At 36.5% G+C, this 23,808-nt stretch overlaps 1 protein-coding gene across 5 annotated transcripts in view; it reads right to left on the minus strand.

The window, feature by feature from the left end:
• The window catches only part of Phkb (phosphorylase kinase, beta), a 201,427-nt gene that overhangs the window by 89,500 nt on the left and 88,119 nt on the right, over positions 1-23,808 (minus strand). For all 5 annotated transcript variants that reach the window (XM_013502735.1, XM_005401408.2, XM_005401407.2 and 2 more), the window contains 5 exons: positions 22,699-22,814; positions 13,054-13,117; positions 6,004-6,099; positions 4,426-4,623; positions 453-510 (listed from right to left, as the gene is read on the minus strand). In XM_013502735.1, the coding sequence (XP_013358189.1) occupies positions 453-510; positions 4,426-4,623; positions 6,004-6,099; positions 13,054-13,117; positions 22,699-22,814 (532 nt within the window). The remainder of the gene's footprint in view (positions 1-452; positions 511-4,425; positions 4,624-6,003; positions 6,100-13,053; positions 13,118-22,698; positions 22,815-23,808) is intronic.

The raw sequence follows: 23,808 nt of genomic DNA on the forward strand, positions 1-23,808 counted from the left end.
AAATCAAATAGCATCTGTGCTCAATAAGCATCACAAATTCACTTTAGAATAATCTAGTAGCTCCTTAATAATTACTGTGGTAATCTTTTGTGCTAAATGTTAAAATAAAATTGAAAAAAGTAATGCAAATGTGAGATATTTTTCCAAGAACTTGATTCGATAAAGTCATGTTACAGATTATTTACAATATCATGATTACAGCATTCATGATTTCTATGAATAAAAAGCTTTTGTAAATAAGAATAATATTTAAATACTTCAAGGTAGTTTTTAAAATCTTCACATGGTTTAACATTCGCTCAGAAAGCAGATGAGTAACAGATAAAAATACTGAGCAGTTAACAGCACTGAAGTGCAGTCTATTTGCTAGCTGAAAGGAGTGACATTTCACTTCTGCTCTTTTAAAACCACTGAAATCCTACAGCTTGAATTTCAGGAATGAGTCTACTTACCATCAATCATCATGTAAAGGAAAAATATCGGAAATTCACATTCAATGCCATCAAATAGCTAAAACAAAATAAAATATTCAATTTTTACTTGCAAATCAGAGCAACTATATTTAGATTATATATAAAGTCACAGTAATAACTTCAAGTAAAACTGATTTTATACATGTAATTGACCTTTTAAAAAACTTCTCAGGACTCTTTTTCTGCATTTCTTTTCTTTGGTACCAGGGATCAAACTCAGGATCTTGCATTTACCAGGCAGATGCTTTGCTGCTGAGCTATATCCTGGCCCTCTCAGGACCCTTTTTATTCAAAAGCTCACCTATTCACTCCATCAAATAGCAGTCATTTCATAAAGAATTAGCACTTACTAATGCCTAGAACCAACTAGACTGAGCTATGAAGACAAAAGCCAGACAACTGCCCCGAGGCTCGCAGCCTCATGCAAAGGCTGTGGTGTGAGTAAACAAGTATAGTCCAGTACAACACATGTACACGTGGTACATCTGGAACAGGCAATGAAACTCTAGAGGCTGTGGGAAGGGAACTCTTGAGGGTGGGGGAAGGGTTCACAGGACAAGATGTTTCGGCTAGTGCTCCATTTAGCTTCACTGAAGAGATAAGCTTAGGGTTACTCACACAGAACCAAAATGAGTACAAACTGTAATATTTCTAAAATAAGCAAGGACAAGGTAGTAGTAAAAAGTAAAGCCCAAGCCAAGTGTGCTGGCACAGGACTGTAATCCTAACACTCAGGAGGCTGAGGCAGGAGGATCACCATGAGTTCGAGACCAGCCTGGGCTACACAGTGAGACCCTGTCTCAAAACAAACAAACAAACAAACAAGCAAACAAAACTAATACCCAGTCAGGTCAGGCTAGAGGTCATGCTCAGAGAATGAGACTTTGATCTGAAGTAATAGGGGCCACTAATGAATACAGAGCAGCGCCAGATTTCTTTGCAAGACTGGGCAGTTAGGAGTACTGAAGAGAACTGTAGGGCAAGAAATAAGGACTCAAGCTAGGAGACCGCTAGAGCAATCCTGCAAGAAAAGACAGCAGCCTAAACCTGGTATCGTAGCTTCAATTACTCCCAAAGTTTTGGGCCAAATAACTCTCTGCTGCAGAGACTGTTTTGTGCTGCACAGATGTTTAGTACCATTCTTGGTCTCTTCTTTCCAGATGCCAGTAGCACCCTCCAAAGTGACAGCCAAAAATGTTTACAGATCTTGTCAAAAGTCCCCTGGAAGACAAAACTGCCCCAGGTATAACCACTAACGTAAACCGAGGAAAGAAAGGGACGTAATTTTAAGATTAAGAGGCTACATCTGCCAGCTTCTGGGCCTTACAGGTAGGTGAGCAGGAATGAGGACCCTAAAATGACTATCGGGTTTGGGCCTGGATAGAAAGGTGGGAGCTGAATGCAGGCAGGCTGTACGGACACCTAAGTGAAGTGTCCAAAAAGCAGCAGTACACGTGAGCAGGCACTGGGGAGTAGCGTGAGTCAGGGACAGAGATAATTAGTACCAGTACTGACAGCACGAGCACGGGGGATAGAAAAGCAAGGAAGGCTGAAGATGGACCCCAGGAGAAGAGCAATGTTTAGAGGAGGTGGAGGAAGAGGAACCTGTACAAGAGACAGAGAAGGACAGTGACAGACAAAAGCCGAGAACAAGAAAGAAAAAATCACTGCAAATGGGGGAGAAAACTCCAAGGAGGACTCAGTTAAGACACACAAATAACAGGGAGTGAGTCAGTAACATAAGGTCAGAAAAGCACCCACCATAAGCCAGTGTGACACTGAGTGAAGTCAGCCCAGCCCCCGGGCGCCTAGGGGGACAGCCAGAAGACAAGGCCCTGAACCAGTTGGGGGCAATCAAGGTCTACGCCAAGTCCATACCAGGCTGTCCAGAAACGTGCAGCAGGCAGCAAGAGGAGGACAGGCAGATAGGGTTAGGGCTAAGGGAGAGTTTTGTACTTTTTCAAATGAGAAGAAATTGATTTAAATTGAGGGAAAAAGAAGAGGGAAGGCAGAAGAGGGGAAGATGAGGAGAACAAAGGAGAGATATGTGTTCCTCTATCAGAGAAGAAAATGCTCATGAATGCCTAAGAAAATAAGAAAACAGGCTGCATGTGCAGGGTGAGCCTCAGGAAGGGGAGAGCACGTTCTGCGGGAGAGGAGGCAGAGGTATGTGCGGCTGAAGGGGAGATGCAGCACAGGAGGCCACGGGAAATGAAAGGCCATCCAGCAGGAAATAAGAAGCAAAAGGCTGCCAATGGGAGTAAGTGGGGGAAGCGGAAAAAGCTTTCAAAGGGTCACACAGCAGGAGTGACAAGAAGTGACAGCAGCAGGGCACAGTGGTGCACACCTGTAATCCCAGCACTAGGGAGGCTGAGGCAGAAGGATCGCTATGAGTTCAAGGCCACCCTGGGCTACAAAGTGAGTTCAAGGCCAGCCTGAAGTGCACTGCAAAACTCTGTCTCAAAAAGACCAAAGGGGGAAAAAAAAAAAAAAAGAAGTGAAAGCAGTGACAAAGATGCAACCAACACAGGGTCCTGAATTTGGGACCATGTCTATTCACAGTGTTTGCAGTTCCCTTGGTGGCGCTCAGCAGCAAGTGCTGCAGTAGAGGAAGCCCACTGGGCAGACTCCACATTGAAGGACAGTAAAAGGAGGTAGTTGCAGGTGGCCCAATCAACATATACAGGAGATAAACCACTTCAAGAAATGAATCAAATAGGAAAGAAACTTTTGAAGGTGTTTAAGAGATAAATTCATCTTTTACCCTAATCTGCGGATTGTAATGCTGCTGTAAAATTTCAAAACTGTGCACAATAAAATGGCTCCAATGTTCCCAAATGATAGTAAACTGTGAAATAAATAAAATAATAAATGCTTGCCTGGTTGTCCTGCAAAACTAAGTGCATACTGAGTTTTAGAAGAGTGGCATGTTAATTACCAACCACAGGCTCTCATGTTGCTTAGGTATATTCTACACAAATATTCATAGAGACTGCACCTATCTTCAGTGAGTGAGTTAAAATTAAGAGCATGCTTTAAAAAATAATTTTTAGGGCTGGGGATTTAGCTCAGCGGCAAAAGTGCCTGCCTGGCAAGCGCAAGGTCTTGAGTTCGGTTCCTGGTACCGGAGGAAAAAAAAAAAAAAAATTTTTTTAACCTTCCTGTTAAGGCAAGTCCTCAGCAATATGCAAGGATGCTAACTTTTCCGAGGGAAAGTTACAATATTTTGGATGATTTAAAAGAAGCTACTGTAAACTTGGATATAATGATGTATATATTTGGAATATATAGTATTTTAAAGCAAAATACTTTAAGAATTGTATTTCCAACAGAAGTACCTAAATGAAAGAAAGAAAGGAAAAAAGCAAAGAAGAAAGAAGGAAGGAAGGAAGGAAGGAAGGAAGGAAGGAAGGAAGGAAGGAAGGAAGGAAGGAAGAAGGGAGGGAGGGAGGAAGGGAGGGAGAGGAAGAGAAAGAAAAGAAAAAGAAAAAAGAAAGAAAGAAAGAAAGAAAGAAAGAAAGAAAGAAAGAAAGAAAGAAAGAAAGTTTTAATAAAAGATTTGCTTAATGGAGTGAAAGCCAGATTATAAACAGAACTATAAGACAAACAGGCAATGGACTGAAAATGTGACAGAAAAGTTCAACTACCTATGAATCAATATGGCCTACCATGAGCAAAAGGGCCTCATGTAATAAAAGCTAACACTTATTGGTTACTTACTGTGTGCAGTTCTAAGCACTTTTATTCATGTTAAGTCATTTATTCCTCACAAGAACTCATGGTATAAGCACTATCATTATTTACCAGTAAATATTAAACACAGAGGTTAATTAGCTTTCCCAAAGTTAGACAGCCATTATAGCAGATCTGGAACCATAACCTAAGAAGTCATCCTCTTGAATCTGTGCTTTCAACCACTCTCATGTACTTGTAACTAAAGTATTTTTGATACCTTAATCTCAGCTGGTTTGTAGTAGCGTCTGTTGGGATCTTCCAGTGACGTTCTATATCCATCCCTCAAGAAACGCTTAAAACCGTATTTTCCTTTTAATTTTCTCACCACTTTGTCAAGTGTCTGGCTGAACAGCACTTCATCATCCAGGGCAAATGCAGGATAACTGATGCAAGGGAGCAAGGCAGCATCTGTGTTCTGGGGTCAATAAGAAAGAGATAATGTAAGTGTCTGTAGCAACATGATCAACAGAGCCCAAAGAGAATCTCAGAAATGGAGACGAAAGAGGTCATCCAACTGATCGTGACTCTGCTCCATTTCTTGCGGCAAATGTTTCTATGTTATGCTTCAGTGAACCCAAGAGGAGATGAAACTTTATTCAGCAATGAAGAAAATTTTCAAAGTTCAACAATGGGCTCAAACTTCAAAATATTAATTAAAGCAGTATATAAAAACTTAACACTACTCATGTATGGTGACATACACTTGTAATCCTCGCACTCTGAGAGGCGAGGCTGGGGTTGAGGCAGGAGGATTGCAAGTTCAAGTCAAGCCACAGCAAATTATGGACTTACGGAGAACCTGTCTCAAAATTTAAAAAAGTGTGTGTGGCACGGGCTGATGATATAGCTCAGTGTAAGGGTCCTAAGGACCACTAGCAAAACCCACTAATAGTCATCACCACTTAGTTTATCATAGCAACTTGTTTATAAAAATAAAAAAAAATTTAAAGACTGAACATTCAATAAATTTGAAGTCTTAAAACTTATATTGAAGAAACAGTTAAAATGTATATGACAGAAATTTCTTTATTGATATGAACAGATCTATTGCTATGAAGGAAATGTTTATTCATAGACCTAGTGTAACAATCATTATGCACAATACTGTTCTAGGTTTATAAAATAAAAATATTATATATATATATGTATATACATAAAAATGTGGAAACATGTATCGCCAAATGTTATCACCCTAAGATTATATCTAAGGGGTAGAATAAAGAGATGGGATATAATTAAATAAGCAAATAATGTTAATTATGGTCTAGTTTTTCTTTATCATAATCTTGTACTGCTTTCATAAAAGTCATTTTTAAACAATTATGTTACTCTGTTGTAGGTATTTTTAACAGATTAGAATCACAAATAATCCCTAGAAAAGTGTGCAGTCAGGCACGATAAGCATACATATCCACCAGTGAAAGAAAAAATGTAAGTCTAATGAGAGAAAACAGGAAGGAAATTTTATTCAGAAGTAATACTGTATAAATGATGGGATGTAGTTTTCTAACATTCCATGACAAAAATGACTCATTTGGCATAATGCTGCTTCTTTCCCAAAAGAAAAATGTTAAATTTTCCGCTGTCTTACAAAAGACTCAAAGGACAACACAGCTGCATCCACAAGTGTTCACGTCCTAACACTTCCGGAGGCCCCAAGAATGAGGGGCAAATCTACCTGACTCATCTTTCGGGATGACTCCTAGTGTGTTAGAGTGCTTTCGTGGGAAATCAATGCAAAACTATAGAAAACTGTAAATGATAGTTCACTGTAATTTATTGTGAAACATCTCACATGAGATCTTGATTCTCGGGGTAACAGGGAGCACAAAGTCTGCCGATTGCGATTGTGAGCATCAAGATCCACAAATATAACTGACCACGAGCAGCCCTGCAAGGAGAAACAGAAACACACTTGGAGGACTTCAATCCACTTGACATTCTTACTGTGTGAAACTTCACAAAAATACTCACTCTGACTGTATTTGATTGAGGGATTACTGAGATCTTAACCTTCTTTCTAAATACTTTCAGTATTTCTCAAATTTCTTGCAATAAACATATTAATCATATAATAATAAAGTTATTTTTACATTTTTCTCTTAGTTTCTTATAAATCAAATAGATTAATGCCATAATTACATTTATTTTAATGAAAATACAAATACAAGTAGGTTACTATGAAAAGGAATAAAGAGATAGTCTGAATTCATAAATCTGTGTTGGACATTCTCACAAACAATGTTGATTATAAGATCAAACTACACAAATTTAAACAATCTAGAATTATAGACTAAAATATGAAGAGAATTTCAACAATAATGTAAATAACCTTAGGTATTATTCCCTATGTTTGAGGCACTAAACTTTGTATTTCATGTGGCTTATCTAATTAAATCCCCACATGTAGGTTTTATTATTTCCATTTTACTAAAAAGAACACTACGCCTTAATTCAACAAAGCACGGGCACAAAATCAAATTGTACACAGAAGCTTAGGGTTTAACCACTAGGTTATACAGTTATCATGTGAAAAGAAAAAAAAAAACTTTCAAATAAGAACAAAAAGCCTAAAATAGAATGACAGATATGTGAGGCAAGTCTGGTGACTCACACCTTGTAATCCCAGCACTCTGGGAAGCTGAGGAAGGAAGATGGAAAGTTGGAGCCCAGCCTGGGCAATTCAGTGAAACTTTATCTCAAAATGAAAAATGAAAAAGGGCTGAGAATGTAGCTCAGTGCAAAGGCCCTGTATTCAATCCTTAATACAAACAAAACAAAACATAACATTACACATGCAACAGAAAATATCAATTGAACTGATAAGACATTAAAATTTTTTACCATTTATCCATTAATCCCTTCCATATTCAACAGCACAGCTGTAAGTAAACATGACTTTCTTTTACTGAAGAGCTAAATATTTGAGAAGTCAATGAAATGAGAATACAAATACTGCTTCCATTACAAAAGAATACTCAAAAAATAGGTGTGGAGAAACAGAACTATCATACATTTCATGTTGCTTCAGTACCACGTTCTAAACCTCAGCCCAATTCTGACCAACTTCAAAGATGCACTTACCCTGAAACTTAACACACCTGATCTCAATCACCTAGACTGAAATTTCAAATCAAATAGCACCAGACTTTAGACCCAAATATCAGACTCACTAGCTGTATATTTTTCCTGTTAACTTGCTTTCATACATGAGTATTAGCTTACAGAGTGACTGCTTGTTCAGAACATCATTTTTTTAAAAACATCTTTAACTCCAGCAAGTAAATTAATAGATAAACAGGGAGCGGGTAATGTTTCACTGTCTTTTCTATTATTTGAGAGTCCCAATCTCCTATCTTTATTTGTTCAACGAAGTGTTACCCAGTAGCTACTAAAGTACTATGCACTCTGCTTGGTGGGAAATAAGCAAGGTTTGAACTGTGATCTCAAGGAACTGACTCAGGCAATGTCCAGTCCAAGACAATTATTAAAGAAAAATACACATGGCATGCACATGGCAATGCACAACTAAATACCATGCAAGCAGCTTATGTGGAAGAGTAATAACTATGATGAGTCCCTATAGAAGCAGACAAGGTGAACATCAATGCTCAGATCTGAATTTTTGGAGAAAATAAAGCAAATAGAATAGTTACAGCAAAACACCCAGAAACTAAATGGTGTAACATGTTAGGAGCCTATTACACAAAATAATAGGAGCTATAATTTATCCTGAGGCTAATAATGAATAAAATTAATTGCATGCCAAATCATCTGAAATTGAATCTTTAAAAGATGCAATCTAAATAGGATAATTTATAAATAATAAAGTAAAATGACAAATTTGGTAATTCTCTCCATTATTTGATAATGTAAACAGCCAAGTTGTATTGTCTGGCCAAAAATAATCTAAATTCATCAAAGTGTTATGGTCCCAATTTTCCTCTGCTAGGCTCTAAGAAATATGCTCAAATGGGAAAATTAACCTCATAATATTATTATACTGTAACAGTGAGATCAAAGGTTAGTTTTCTATATTGTCGGGCTGTCTTCTCACAAAAATATATAGTCTCATGCTTTAGGCATTATGGTCCAGATTTCCAGGAGGGTAAAATTACCCACGGTCATGGGCAGTTATTTCTCATTCAAAAGCAAGTCTTTAAAAAAGTCACCAAGGACAGTACATACATGTAATTAATTATCATCTACTTTAAATCATCGACACATTAATTTTAGGCCTGCAAATTTCAAAGGAAGCTAGATGTCTGCATCACTTTGAGCACTTTGCATAATATGAGCAATCTCTCTAGTCACCACCTTTTAAACTCAGCTCATTTGTTATTATCTTGAGTTCATCAATCAAAAGCAAGAATCTGAAAAGCTACTTTACAGGTATACATCACTTCAGAGTATCTGATTAACTTTGGTTATTTGATCTTCACCTTCTATTTCCTACACTAATCTCCTGACTCAACCAGAAGAGACTATTTTCTAACTGATTTTGTTTTTGTTCTAGTAAATGGACTAGATGATTCTACATGACCACTGTCATGGGGACAGAGTTTCAATGGCAGGGAAGTACCATACTCAGTCTTTCACCTCTCCCCTTGATCTTCATGACCAGAACATTTTTGAGATGGTTCCTAGGGCCAATGGCACCATCTGTGACCCTGTGACACTACTACTATCAATAGTCTCAATTAAAAGTGAAAGTTATTTGAAGGATTGCCTGAGCCTCTTTTTTCTATTTTAATCACTTGTCTGGACTTTCTGCCCTTACCTACAATAAAAATAAAAAGCCAGTGGATCTCATTCTGAAAATCAGACCAGACCACAAAACCATTATCTGGAGATTTCTCCTCCCTCTGCAGTGCTAGGATGCTCCTTAGTTCTGTGCCAGAGCGTGGAGAAGAGTGCTCTTCCAGAAAGGCTATTTACTGAGGGAAACTCTCCCTTATACTAGGGCCATAGCAGCAAAGGCTGTGTAAACAGTTGACTTTTGCCTCCTGACCCACAGGTTGTTTCCGGCAGCCCCTCTCACAATCAAGGATTCTCTCCTTTATATGAAAAGGATTCTCTCCTTTATACTACAGGATGCTCCCATCCGGTAGTACAGATTAAGCTGCACCTCAGGATCAATTCTCAGGGACTGAGAAGAGCAGAGCTAGAGTCAAATCTAGGAATCACAAAACTGTTGCTATTACATCCATGACATTTAAGACTGTAAATCCTGATTTAAATATTATCAAATAGTACTTAAATAACATTTAAATATATTTATCACTATATTCATGTAGTGTGTGTTTGAGACCCTGATGAAATATAAGATTCCTTTATGGAAGACTCATGAGTATGCTTCCAAATGTGGCACTGCCCCAAATTAACCTTTATTATCAACTGATCATTAAAGAAATTAGTTCACTTTATCACACTATATTAAGTATCCCAAAGAAAAAAATCCTAAAAATAGTTTCATAGCAGAGATTTAAATAATATTTTCCTTGAATAATAAAGAAAGTGACTACTGAAAAAAAAGAGAAAAACGGAGAAGCACATAATCATAAACAAAGCTAAATGCTTTGCCACCCACCAACTGACCATAAAAATAAAATTAATATTTGTTTTATCTAATACACTGAAGAACAAAAAGGCATACTATTTGTGAAGTATGTAGATACCTGCTTCAGAAGTTCAATATTTATTACTCAGAAAATGGCACAAGGATTTTTAAAGAAAGTGAACAGCTCTCAAATAATAAAGGAAGAACACATCCAAAATCTGAGAGATCCCACACCAATAGTTGGCCATCTAGATTCATTATTGGGTGGCTTCAGTTTAATTCTTAGCCCTGCCCTTCTGCTGTGCCACCTGAGAAAAGCTACTTCAAACTCTGACCATTCAGTTTGAGAGGGCTTCCAAAGATCCATGAGTTCCCATCAACAGGAGATGGATTTTTTGAAAGCTCTAACTTACTTAAAGACACAGGATCAGATCTTCTAAGACACTATCCCAATAGTGTCTGGAAAGAAATACATTCTCATATGATCTGAAATCTCCACCCAAATATCAGGGCTTTTTTTTTTTTTTTTTTTTCAAAGGTTTTCACTTGAATAAACAGAATTTCTTTATGGCAGTTCTTTTCCCATCACTGACTTTTAGTAAGAGCACATCTCCTTAAAGATATGGAGTAACATTACAAAATGATTAAACACTCAGATCACATGCACTTTTAAATGTGTTACTGTTCAGCAGGCACATTATCATTTAAACTAATATAGAGGTGGGGATATTAACATTTTCGAAGTCAGGTTTCTGGGACTGGAGGTATAGCTCAAGTGTACAGCACTTGACTACTACACACGAGCCCTGGATTTAATGCCCAGCACCACCAAAAGGAAAAAAAAATAGATTTCTGCAATATTCTTCATCAGATGAAAGGACACAAGAGAACTTGTAAAACTAAGGCAATGATATGGTAATGGGAGATGAAGAGGCTCTGCTTGCAAATGGCAATATTTGTGTGGCTAAAGGAATAAGACATTCTTTACTTATATTCCTATCAGAAATAATCAAATGGTGGTCCATGTGGCAAATATTTGATGCATCGCTATGTTGGAAGCAGACATAACCTAAGCAAGGCAAAAATTAACTCTGTTTAGAGTACCTGTTCTTATCTTTGGCTGCACTTTAGGATTCCAGAGCAATTTTTAAAAATCTCAATGCTAAGCTTTCCTCCTACGCCAGTTAAATCAGAATGCCTGGGGGAGAAGCTCAGACACCAGCATTGTTTTAAAAATTCCTCAAATGATTTCAATGTGCACACAAGATTGAAAGACTGGCTGAGGAACAGAAGTCCTGATAAACAAGTTCAGTTGTTTTAGAATTATAGCTAAGCAACCTAAGAAGTCTTCTGGGAAAAATCAATGCCTTGAGGCTAGGTAGAGTTAGGAAAGATAACTGTACCTATGTGTGTAGGTGTACATGGAGACAGGAGGTACCTAAAGATATGGAAGTAACATGTGCTAAGCCTCAGTTACATCAAAGGAAATGGTATGACAGCAAAATGAGAGCTGGACATTATCATATCACAGTCAACCTAGAGACACTTAATTTCATTCATATCACTATTTGGTATGCTATAGAAGACATCCTCACAGGATGCATACTGTTCTAGACTGCTGCTATACCACTCTGATTTATGAAATTCATGACACTTCAGTGTCTGTGAGATGCTCTCTAGAGGACTTTCAGTCCAATTTCTTCATTTCCCCACTTCAATATTACCTGTAATTCATCAATAATAGTAACCAGAGATAACATTTACTGAGGGTTTTACAAAAAACATTACTAATGTTTTTTGGGGGGTGGGGTTTAATCTTTACTAAGCTACTGCTATATTATACAGTCCACCAAAAATGTATAGATTAAGGGAAGAAAAACTTGTATGACACATATGTTAATACTAAATTTACTGAGACATAATGAGATTCATAAAAGTTACCTTGGGCCTCTACAATTACAGGAAGTACTCATAGTGCTGGCCACTAGCTTCTACACATTTCTTAGTACAGCAAACTGCTGAAGTGCATATACATCTTTTTGGCAGACTCTTTCTTTGCCCAAAAACTTTTGGGTTAGACGCTATTACTATTATCTCTGCCTTTTTTAGATGAGGAAGCTGGGACTTAGGTATAGAGCATACAGTGACCCTGTCCTAATAATAAAATGTCATTCTTTAATTCCCTATCTCCCTATCTATCTATCTATCTATCTATCTATCTATCTATCTATCTATCTATCCATCTATCTATCCGTCCATCCATTCATCCATCCATCCATCCATCCATCCATCCATCCATCCAGCAGTATGCAAGGTGGATGCACCAGGGTTAATTCTGGTGCACCCAGAAGAGGTATTATTCTCCTCCCAACCCCATCTGTAGCTATTCCTCATATTCCTAGGTGTAACTAGAATCCATATTCCAGAGGAAGTTACATATATAAGAGGGGGAGAGAGGAAGTTGTTATATCATATTACAACTTGGAACTTCCCTAAATTCAAGATTCCAGATACACAGTCTTATAACTGCCACACATCTGTGTGAGTTCCTAAAATGTATCTACATTGACTTAGGATTTTAATAGCTTAGCGTTAATTATGAGTTACAAATTTCACTTTGCCTTGCCATTTTGGGAATCTTTACAAAAACTGCTAAAAAAATTTTAGCCTACTTCTTGATCCAGAACAACAACCTTTATTCCTACATATTATTTCCTGCCATTGATAACTCAATCTATGGTCAGTTGATCAGTTTCTTTTATGTAAAAACTGGTTAACAATTTTATGAAAATGTAAAGTGACCTTTAGACTTTTCCTTTTACCCCCAAGTAAATGAGACTGTAAGTAAATAATCACACATAGTAAAGGGTAAAATTAGGATCAAAATTTCCTATTATCTGATTGCATGCATTATACAAACCCCCCTCTGCATTGCACATACTAAATTGAAATCAATGGGAAAACTGACGTGGAACATACATGATACATAATTCCAGGAAATATTAAAAAAGAATGAAGCCCCAGACTAATAAGTAAGAAATTTGAGAGAGTTATTGAACCAAAACATTAGAATTATTTAGAAAGAGATGTTAAAAAGAATTAATTTTTTTCAGTTAAAAAAAAGTAAAATTTAACTGGTAGATAATTTTCAAAGGAAAAACCATCCAAGGACAGGTTTCTACTTATATTTCAGGCATTTAGTGATTATACAGAAATGACTTTGCTAATGAATACCAAAATTAATTAAACACGCAATTCAAATAATCAAAGGCTTCTTTTATTTACCTGGTTGCCAAAAAGGTTGAATCCATTAATTGCCTCTAGAGCAGCTTTTGCTAAACCAACAGAGCTAAAAGAAAAAAAAAAAGAAATAATTACTCTGAAATGTCTAGCCACAAAGTAAGAATCATTACCTGATGAATATTCACAAGAAAGTTTTTTATTAACACATAATAACTTCCATAAGAGAACAATGTCTAAGAGATACCATTCTGACATCTCACTATTTTAATTTTTCTTTTAAATAGTTAGTGATCAGCTGGGAAAAATATTTCTAGGTTCACCTTGATATAGGCTATCGGTCATACTATTGATGGGAGCAGTTTTAATTTCAGTTTCATTTCTATTCACTAACTCAAGGAAAAAAATGAACTTTAGAGGAATGTATATTACAATGATGTGTGAAGTAATGACCAGGTTGGGCATCATTAGTTCAGATCAGTGTAATAGAGCTTTTCTGATGTCAATTCTGAGCTTTAAAAATGATTTTGCATGTCATACAGTTATTACAGAGTGTGGTTTAATGTATCCATTCAAATATTCTTTTTCTGGGATCCAATAAAATAGGCATTATTTTATGCTCACAAAATACCTGATCACTATGCCTCTTACTTTTTGTAATAAAATGAGCAGTATTTCCCTCCATATCTTACTCCTTTGGCCTTTCAAATGCCACTTATAATTGTGTTAGAAAAAGGGATGACACATTTTATTAAAAATAATACAACATACCTTTAAAAAGTTTAGATCTAATCTCTAGGTGACTTATTGCAAATTTTTGTTGCACTCAAAACACCTGCATACACATTAACATCACTAGAAATGAATGAGCTGTCATCAATCCAGCACCCTCTGAATCTGTGATCACCAGTGCTGCTCCCAGAGCCACAGCAAACATTCCATCTGGGAACTTGGTGTGGTTCCCACACTTCTCTGGAGGAGGGCCAACTAGTCAGTGCCAGGGAGCTCCCAAAAGCAGAAGTGCAGCTCAGTGCTAGAGCACTTGCCTAGAATGCACAAGGCCCTAGGTTCCATCCCCACTACTTGAAGAAAAAAAAGAGCTCTTCCAGGTATTTGAATGTACTTTAAATCTCACAACCATGGACGGGTAAAGAGCTTCCCCAACATGCACAAGGCCCTGAGTTCAATCTACAGTACTGCTAAAAAAATTTTTAAAAATTCAGAAACCCTTGTTTAAGCTGGTCATGTCATCATGATTTACATTTTTAAAGGCTGTTTACATAACCATTCTCAAAGAAGGATTATTCTTATTGTGGGATAATAAGGAAGTCAGGTGCTTTTTTTTAAAGATACATGAATGGGAAAATGGGGTAGGCATAATTTTCCCTGTTCTCACTAAGTACAACTAAAAGTCTTGAACATTACACAGAAAGCAAATATAAGAAGGCTCAGAAAGATGAAGAGGAGACTGTGAATGTCAGGACTCTAGGAACAACACTGGTCAGTTCCCTGGCCTTCCTTTTTGCCTCATCCGTACCAGACAACTGCAAAAGGAGAACCAGGAAATACTGTAGGGGCACTGCAAAACAGAACCAATAAAAGCCAGTCTTCTCTAGCCAATGGACCAGGAAAAGTGCAGCCTAGCAAAACAGAACACCTTTAAACAATATCCATTCAGAAAACACTGTGATCCTACTTCTACCCACTTCAACACAGGCTGAATGGGCAGCCCAGACTCCTACAACACGGATCTACCATGAGACACCGTGCTCAGTCCTAACCCTCTCAGCCATGGAAATGCCAGAGAACCATAAAGAGGAGGTCCAGGTTTCCACTCCAAATGAATTGCAGCAGTAATGCTCCTTTCACAGCCCTTCCACATTTTGCTATCAATGGAGACTACACAGAGAGCTAAGACATTTGCTCCCATAAATAAGTAATGAGGCAAACCTCTCTTTGGCAAGGGAATCTAGAGAAGTAGCATAACTTTTGTCTAATCACACAAATAGAGGCCAACTGGGAACCAGTAATGAGGCACTGCTATCCTTCCCAGCCAGGAGGTATCAGTGAAGGCTACCTAGGGAGCTAGACATTTTACCTAGACCCAGGAGGAATGAAGAGTCCCCCACCCTGGGGGGGGGACTCTATTTTGTTGAGTAATAACAAAAACCTAGGTCTCATATTCCTACCTAGCAGTAATAAGATGATCTTTTTCAACTTTCCTTGTCAGATTTTATTTATTTATATATATTACATATATATTACACATATATAAGCTATATCTATCCATCTATATCTCAGAAAGTTAAAATGAAATGCAAGGGTTTATCATATATAAGATGTCCATGTCTCCATCAAAACCAGTCTTCATATCAAGAACCAAGAAGGATTCAAACCAAATGAAAAAATACAATACAGGCTAACACTGAGAAGATGGTATTATCATTATCCAACGAAGATTTTAAAGCAGCCATGATAAAAATTCTTCATTATGCAATTATAAACATGCTGAGACAAATTATAATTCTTCATTATGCAATTATAAACATGCTTTAACTAGGAAACAAAGTCTGAGCAAAATTTTTAGAACTGAAACATACAGTAATCAAAATAAAGAGCTCAGTGGAGGGTTTCAATGCCAAAAGGAGACAGAAGAGGAATAACTAACCCATGTAGACATGGACATCTAGTTGTCCCAGTACTAGTTGTCTCAGTACTCAGCAGAGACTTTGAACTTCTATCAAAATCAACTGACCATACATATATGAGTTTATTTCTGGACTTCAGTTTTACTCCATTGATCTTTGTATCTATCCTTGTCACAACCACAGTATCTCAGTTATTGTCACTTTGTAGTAAGTTATTAAATTAGAAAGTGTGAATCCTTTAACTTTGTTCTTTTTCAAGGTTATGTGGGGTATCAACTATTCAGATAGCTGAGGCAGGAGAATCACTTGAGCCCAAGAGTATAAGGCCAACCTGGACAACAAAGCAAAACATCACTTCAAAAAACAGTGAAGAAAGAGAATATAGTATGATCTTGGAAATGATCTTCTAAATACAATAGTTTTTCAAAAGAAACAAACACTGTCCTTATAATAGAGTAAATATTTATTGATTCCTTTACATTTTAACTCCTTCTCCCAATAGAATGGTTAAATACTTAGACATGCTATAAATTCAAAAACATATCCAGTGGTTATTTAAATCTCTGGCAACAGAAAGCTACTTAACAATCCAAGTACATTCCTAATATGATTTTATATTTATGTGGCATTGTAATATTTACAACTGGCATTGTAATATTTAAATCTTTTAATGGTATAAGGAGTTCTCAGAAAACTAAATTTTCTATTATTAGGTATGGAATATATTAACATTTGGTGACTACGTTAAATAAAACATACACTGATTTGATTCTTGCAAAGCGTACACTGATTTGATTCTTACAAGGTGATATCATTACATTTTGTGTTCTAACATTCATTTCAGAAGGCTAAGATATAGCAACATTTCCTTGGAAGAACTTTGTAATAAAGTGACTTGTTATATAAATCAAAACTTTTCATAAAAAAAGTTAGGGTTTGGATTAGGTACCTTATAACCCATCAGGAAATTTGCAATAGTAACTGGCAGGAATGAAAACTAAATTCACAATTTCCTGCTCAAAACACAATACTCCCTGAACTACACAATCATATTTGAAGAAGAAAAAGGGGTTTTTAGTACTATGGTTTTAATGGGTGTTCATGAATTGTTCAGAATGGCAAAAACACATAAAATGAAAAATGGATAGCCAAAAGCTTCTATCATAATTCAATGACTGGGACATTCAAATGACTTAAGAAGGGGCTGGGGATTTAGCTCAGCGGCAAAAAGCGCCTGCCTGGCAAGCGCAAGGTTGTGAGTTCGGTTCCCGGTACCAGAGAAAAGCCAAAAAAAAAAAAAAAAAAGACTTAAGAAGACTAAATAATTACTTTAAACAATAAGCACTGTATAATTTCAAATGGTCACTTAAACAGTAAAATGGTGCTATGGTGGTTATTTAATACTTAACTTTCTTTGCTAGAAAAAATAAGAATATAACACAAAACTTAAAAACTGTAAAAATTAGATTTTAATTATTTTTACTTCTAACACTGCCTTTATACTGCAATAAAAGACTCAATAAAGAAAAGAAGAAATTATATTGTTGTGTGCAAAATTTTCCTAAGAAGTCAGTGTGTCAGACTGGGGATGTAGTTCAGTGACACGGTACATAGCTGTTACGTGCAAGGCCCTGAGTTTGATTCCTAGCGCTAAACAAACAAACAAACAAATGAAGTTAATATTTCAAAATGTTCTCTCTATTTTATGAAGTATAGTTTTTCTTTGTTTCACAATAGCTAAAAAAAATCAAAGTGAGAGGATAGGATTCACTTCAATATTTTATATGAAACCTTGTCTCTTCACCAAAATAAAGAGGCATGATATTTAAAGGTAGCCCACAAGGAGCAGAAATATCTTTACATTAATGGAGATGGGGAAATTTGAAGAATAAGATACTTGAATTAAACTTGGAAAGGCTGAGAAGATTACTCGAATATATAACTATAGGGTTTAAGAATCAATGCTACAATAAATAGAAAGCAAAATTACATACAGAAGAAAATGTAATTTTAACTGTAAATTCTATGGGTATTTATTAAAAGACCTAGAAGTGGAACAGGAGACAGAAAGAACATTATCTGATACAGTTCTAGACATTATCTGATACAGTTCTTTCTAGAGAAAGCGAAAGGGGAACACTGCTCGAGAAAAGTCAAAGCAACAGAAGAATCACGAGTGCAGCGAATGGTTGTCTCGGAAACACTGCAGGAGAATCACGGGGAGTTTAGAGCAATAGACACTTCTACTGAAGTCCAGGAAGGGTTGAACTTGCTATTAGAAGGAGGTTCTGATAAATGAAAGAAAAGTACTACTTAGAAAAAAAGTTCTACACTTTACCTGATAAACAACTCAATAATTTGGACTGAGGGGATAATAGCAAGTAAGCTGAAAGAGGGCAGATCAAGAAGGGACTGACTAAGCCACTAAGCTGAACTTGGTACCACTCCCTAAACAAAGACAACCTTGAAACCTAGTGCTACCACGAGTTCTTTTAAACTTAGAACAACTTTTTAAAACTTTAAACTTTGTAATATAATAAAAAGAACGTTGAATTTTGGGGCCAATTACCTGGAATTCAGTTCTGGTTCTACCACTTACTGACTTGCCTGATTTAAGGAGGCCAAGGGAGGATCATAAAGCCTTCTCAACTCTAGTTTATTCGGATATAGGGAGAGTAATGTCTTCTTCCCCCTTAAATACACACCCTTTAACTGTTCAGTGCTATAGAATGCAACTACCAGTGTTAAGGCCTGTGGCACATAGACAGTAAAATAGGAATCTCAATTTCAGAAAAGTACAAGTGTGTGTTTCAGGGGCTCTGGGATAGAAATCTACCTTGGGACAGGGTGTGATTTAAAAGGGCAGGTACCAGTGTGGCAATGGAAGCAGAAGCAGTCACTTGGCTGAGGTCTCAGTGAGCACCATGACAAGCATCAGACTGTGATTTGTGTTCTCTCTGCCTCCTGCTAAGCAAACTGTATTGCACCAAAACAGAGGAAAAGTAGCAGAGAAACTCAAAAGGCAAAGAGATATGTAAGTATTTATAGCAAGTATTACTACAGACAGTCTCTGACTTATGATAGTTTAACAATGATTTTTCAATTTTACAAGTATGCGGGTGTGATAAGCATTCACTAGATATCACACTTTGAATTCTGATCTTTTCCCAGGATGGCAGTGTGCTGTACGATGTTCTCACAACATTGGGCATTAGCAATGAATCATGGCTCCAGTCAGTCGTGCTGCCAGCGGGGCTAAGATCCGATACTCCACAGTGTGCTGTGCTGTGACATTTGTTAGGTTAGCTGTATTACATGCATTTTTGACACAATATCTTCCGCCTACCAGAGGTTTACCAGGAAGTAATCCCCATCTAAGTGAAAGAGCAACTGTGAATATTAATTCAAGCAGTCTGCAATTATAAGAGTAATACAAGGATATAACAAGGCTATGGCATTAAGCAGTAAAAAAAACTGATCTGGCTAGGCCTACACATTTCAGGGTATTTTATAATGGCAACAGACTAATAGTCGTGACTTGAACCCTGGCTTGAATCACCCCTTCATTCTACCACATATTCCTAAAAGATACTTGCCCGTCAACACCAATGTCATCACTGTGTCCACAGTCACTGTGAAACTTGATTCTACAAGTTCGAAGTTTATCCGGCTTACAGAGGATTAATATATAAATAAATAAAGAACTCAAAAAAATTAGAGCCCCACCAAAAAAGAAAAGATCCAATCAAAACATGGGCAACTGAAATACGTACTTGTCAGAAGAAGAAATACTGTAAAGGCAACTTTAAAACTAGACATTGGATTTAAGGATAGGCCAAAACAGACCAGCTGGTTCCCATAATTAGAAAATATCAAAACTTAGCTAGCCTTGGTGTTCCAACACCAGCTGCAGCTTGTAAGATAAGTGTAACTCAGCCTGACAGTGCATCTAGTTATGTTAGCTTGTTTCAAGGACTTATCACCAAGAGGTAGACCTGGCTCAGTCTTAGACAATGATTGACTCTCCCTGCTCACCCTAGCCCTGATCTCTTTGTTATATGATAGTAACCTCCCAATTAACTTGCTTAGAATAAGTCTGCCTAGCAATATATGACAAGAAAATGTATAGCCAACTGTAGAATATTCTGTTATCTGCCTTTTATACTTCCTTCTAACAACCTATGTAAGTGACTGTTTAATCCCAAGAAGGGGCTGGTGATTTGGAACTCAGATTCCCACCAGTCCACTAGCGCAAATAAAGTTGCTTGCCTTCCTAATGCCTCAGTACTGAATGTCTTTTATCTGATACGGTCCAGATCAATCCACAACAACACAAACAGTCAACACATGAAAAACTGTTCAACACTGCTAGCCATTACAGACATGCAAATGACACTAAGATTCCATCTCACTCCAGAGAGAATGGCCATCAAGAAATCAAATAATAACAAATGCTGGTGAGGCTGCAGGGAAAAAAGAACCCTCCTAAATAGTTTATATGAATCAGTATGGAGATTCCTCAAAACACTAAAACTAGAAATCCCTTCCTATCTTTTCAAAATGTAATTAAAAATATAGTGAATGCTATTGCTGCACACCATCCAAAAGAAAGGCAGGTTTGTAAAAACATTATGGTGTTGCCCTCATCCACCTTATTCACTGGAATCCTGGGATGTCTGGCTCTTCCCCACAGATGGTCACAAAATGACCATGAAAGGTAAATGTTTCAAATTGATTCAGGACACTGAGCAACTAAAGAATCTCAGAAAAGAGAACTTGCAGAACTGCTCTGAAACTATGAACAATGGCGTAAGTGTGTCTGAAGCAAGGGAGAATGTTTTGAGGGATATTAATAGCAATGTATCTTTTAATGTAATGCATTTTTAAAAATTTAAACGTTCACTGTATCTTTTGATCACACCTCACTGAAAGCATAGCAGAACCTAAACTTTATTTCCCATCCATTTGAATAAAACTGGCCTGCTACAATTAAGATTAATTTTGCATACAAAAGGTAGCAAAGAACATCACAGCCTCGGGGTGGTAGTACACATCTCTAATCCCCCCATTCTAAAGGCTGAAAGCAGGAGGATTTCAAGTTTAAAGTTAGCCTGGACAGCTTCCCAACTCAGTGAAACTCTGTCTTAAAACAAACAAACAAACAAATTAAAAAGGAAATATAGCAGTGTGAAGGTCCTGGATTCAATTCCAATAACCGAAAAAAGAAAATCATATAATGACTTTCCAATCCTTGAAATAAAATTTTCAATGATCCAGCTTAAAGAACGGCACCTCAGGACAAGCTGGAGTCTCTTTACTTTTTAGGACGACACCCTCACTTTGTAGGGTTAATGCTAACTTTTCTGAGTTTATATAGTTTTTTTGTTTGTTTACTTGTTTACTGTTTTGTTTTGCAGTAAAGGGGTCTGAACCTAGCACTGAGCTACATAACTGCCCCCTCTATTTCTATTTTTAAATTCTGACACAAGGTCTTGATTAAGTTGCTAAATTGCTGAGGCTGGGCTTGAACTTGCAATTTTCCGGGCTCAGCCTCCCAAAGTGTTAGGATTACAGGTAAGCCTCAAAACACCTGACTTTCTTGTATGCAGAAAAACTACTTTTCAGCATATTTTATACTGCAAATAACAGCAGTGGAGCCAGACTGGCACGATATTAAGTGCTTATTAAGAAGGAAGAATGTGATCATTATAAACACTGCAAATGCAAAATTTTAAAATAACCTAATCAGATCACTTTCTTGTAATTTAACCGGTAATCTGGAATGTTGAGAACTTAATTTGGAAGATGGCTGGAATATAACTTTATCTTACTATTTTTAGTATTTCAAATTTAGTTTCTCAATTGAGCTTTCTCATAAAATTTTCTGAACACTTCATTGATTTCTACTATTCTGCTCTGTATGTAAAAATGCCTCACATGGATCACAAAACTTTTGAGAAAAGGTTCGTATATTAGTTTACCAGGATATCTGATAGTTCTTTTTATTTTAATCTTTGTTATTAAAATGTTCTTAAGTGTATGAATGCACTAGTATCCTAGTCCTTACTAATGTCATTCAAAATACAAAAAAAAAAAAAAAAGAAAAAGAAAAAGAAAAAGAAAAAAACTCAAGAGAACTCTGCAAAGTAAAAATTATCTTCATTTTAAAGAGGTTACCTACTCAGGGTTACATGGCCCAGATCTGAACCTACCTTTTAGCTTATTAAGTATATTATATTAGCTTAACTTGCTATGTTCAAGAAAATACAAAGCTGTAGATTGTTGCTAACCTGTGTTTAAGACTATTTTTCTACTTCATTTAAATCTCAATAACTCAAATTGACCTCGCCTTTAAATGACCTCTACTAAGCTGTACATTCCTTTTTTTCATCATCTTTTAGTGAATCATAGACAGGGCTTATTAAACTATATACTTTTTAGTTAAAACATAACCTCTAGGCAGGAAATAAGGACATAAATTAAGGATTAGTCATCAAAACTATTTCCTTAACCCTAAGAGTAAAGTAAGTTCATAAATTAGTAACATCAGTCATCAGGTACTGGTGCTTATTAAACACTAAATTACAGTTCAAGATATTGATCACAAGTATTACAGAAAACACTGAATGTTAGTTAAATTTACTAAAAACCATGAAATCTGGTTAGAGTAAAAATCAGCTCTGCAATATGGAGGGAAATTTTAATTTACATGCCATGTATATACAACTGGTGTTTGGTAATTTTAACGCATGAAAGCCAAGCTGTAGAATAATGGTGGAGGCTGAATGCATGTACTGACCCCCAGAGAGGTTGGGAAAGATGCCCTGCTCCTTGCCTGCATCCCTTTGAGTGCTGAGAATGAACTTCTAGGCTTTGACTTTAGGTAAATTTCACTTGCATCATGCATAGAAAAATAACGTATTGAAGATTAACAAAAAAAACCCCACACTTTCAGTCTACACCTTTGATTTTATTCATATTCAAATTCTGCACACTTAAACAACAGGAACAACCAAAATACCCCAAGAAATTGGCACATTACCTGGAATGTAGCTCTGTGCTGCCATTATTGTATTTGCTTCCTCTTTCCCAGATACCAAAGTCAGGTACACGGTAAACTCTTTCTACACAAAACACAAGGTTTTGAATAAAAGTGACCTAAAAAAAAAAAAAAGAAATGAAGCATAAGGACACTTGCAATAACAGGATCTTTACACAACAGACCAAGAATAATTAGGTGTTATTTAAAATCCAAATATACTTAAGCTGCCTCTCAATATATTTTTTAACTTATTGAAATCCTTGTGTTTGTTACATTACTATGAATCGTCTACTGTACAATTGGTTGGTTCTTCTAATAAAACTCACTTTCAGTGAGAACTTATACAGTACAGAAATAAAATTTTTTATCCTTTCAGTATTCTAACTATAATTCTTCAATTTTTGTCTATTACCATTTGAATACTGTGTATCTTAAAAACTAAGAAAAATATAAACACTTTTTATATGGATAATATCTGAAATCTAAAATGTCCATACAAAATATGAAATAAATCTAAGCTTCGGAAATCAAAAAGTATTTCACTTTGGAAATCAAGAAGTATTTCTGTATTCTGCATAATGCCAATTCCACATTGGATCAACCTATATCCTTGAGCCTACTCATTCTCCTAGCAGCTAACCGTCCTGCCCACCCTCTCAATAGCTACAAGTACCTGTGGTTATAAACTCAAAGCTCAGTTGCAGGTGGGTTCCAACAAGTGGGCCAGGAGTCATAGCTTTCAGATAAAAATTTCGAGCATTTGGCTAAATTCATACTCTCAAAAGAACACAGAAAGCAAAGACTATGGTCAGTTCTTATGTAATAAAAGTTTATTCACTCAAATAAAGACCATTTCTAAAGTGGGCTCTAAGTTCTGACTACAGTGCTTTAGATTTAATTTTCATGTGTGGTTCAACACATGACAGTAGCACAAGATCCTGTTGAGGTGGCAGCATGTGTCTCTGACCTCAACATAATTAATAAAATGTATTTACTTTTAAGAACGAAAAACTAATACATAAAATCCAAGTAAGGGCTTACCAGTATGCCAGAGGTTTGAGAAATCAAAAGAAGGAAGAAAGAAAACGTGGGATAGAAGTGAGGGAAACT

This window comes from Chinchilla lanigera, unplaced genomic scaffold (genome assembly GCF_000276665.1).
Source record: "Chinchilla lanigera isolate Chin_1 unplaced genomic scaffold, ChiLan1.0 scaffold00073, whole genome shotgun sequence".
Lineage (NCBI taxonomy): Eukaryota > Metazoa > Chordata > Mammalia > Rodentia > Chinchillidae > Chinchilla > Chinchilla lanigera.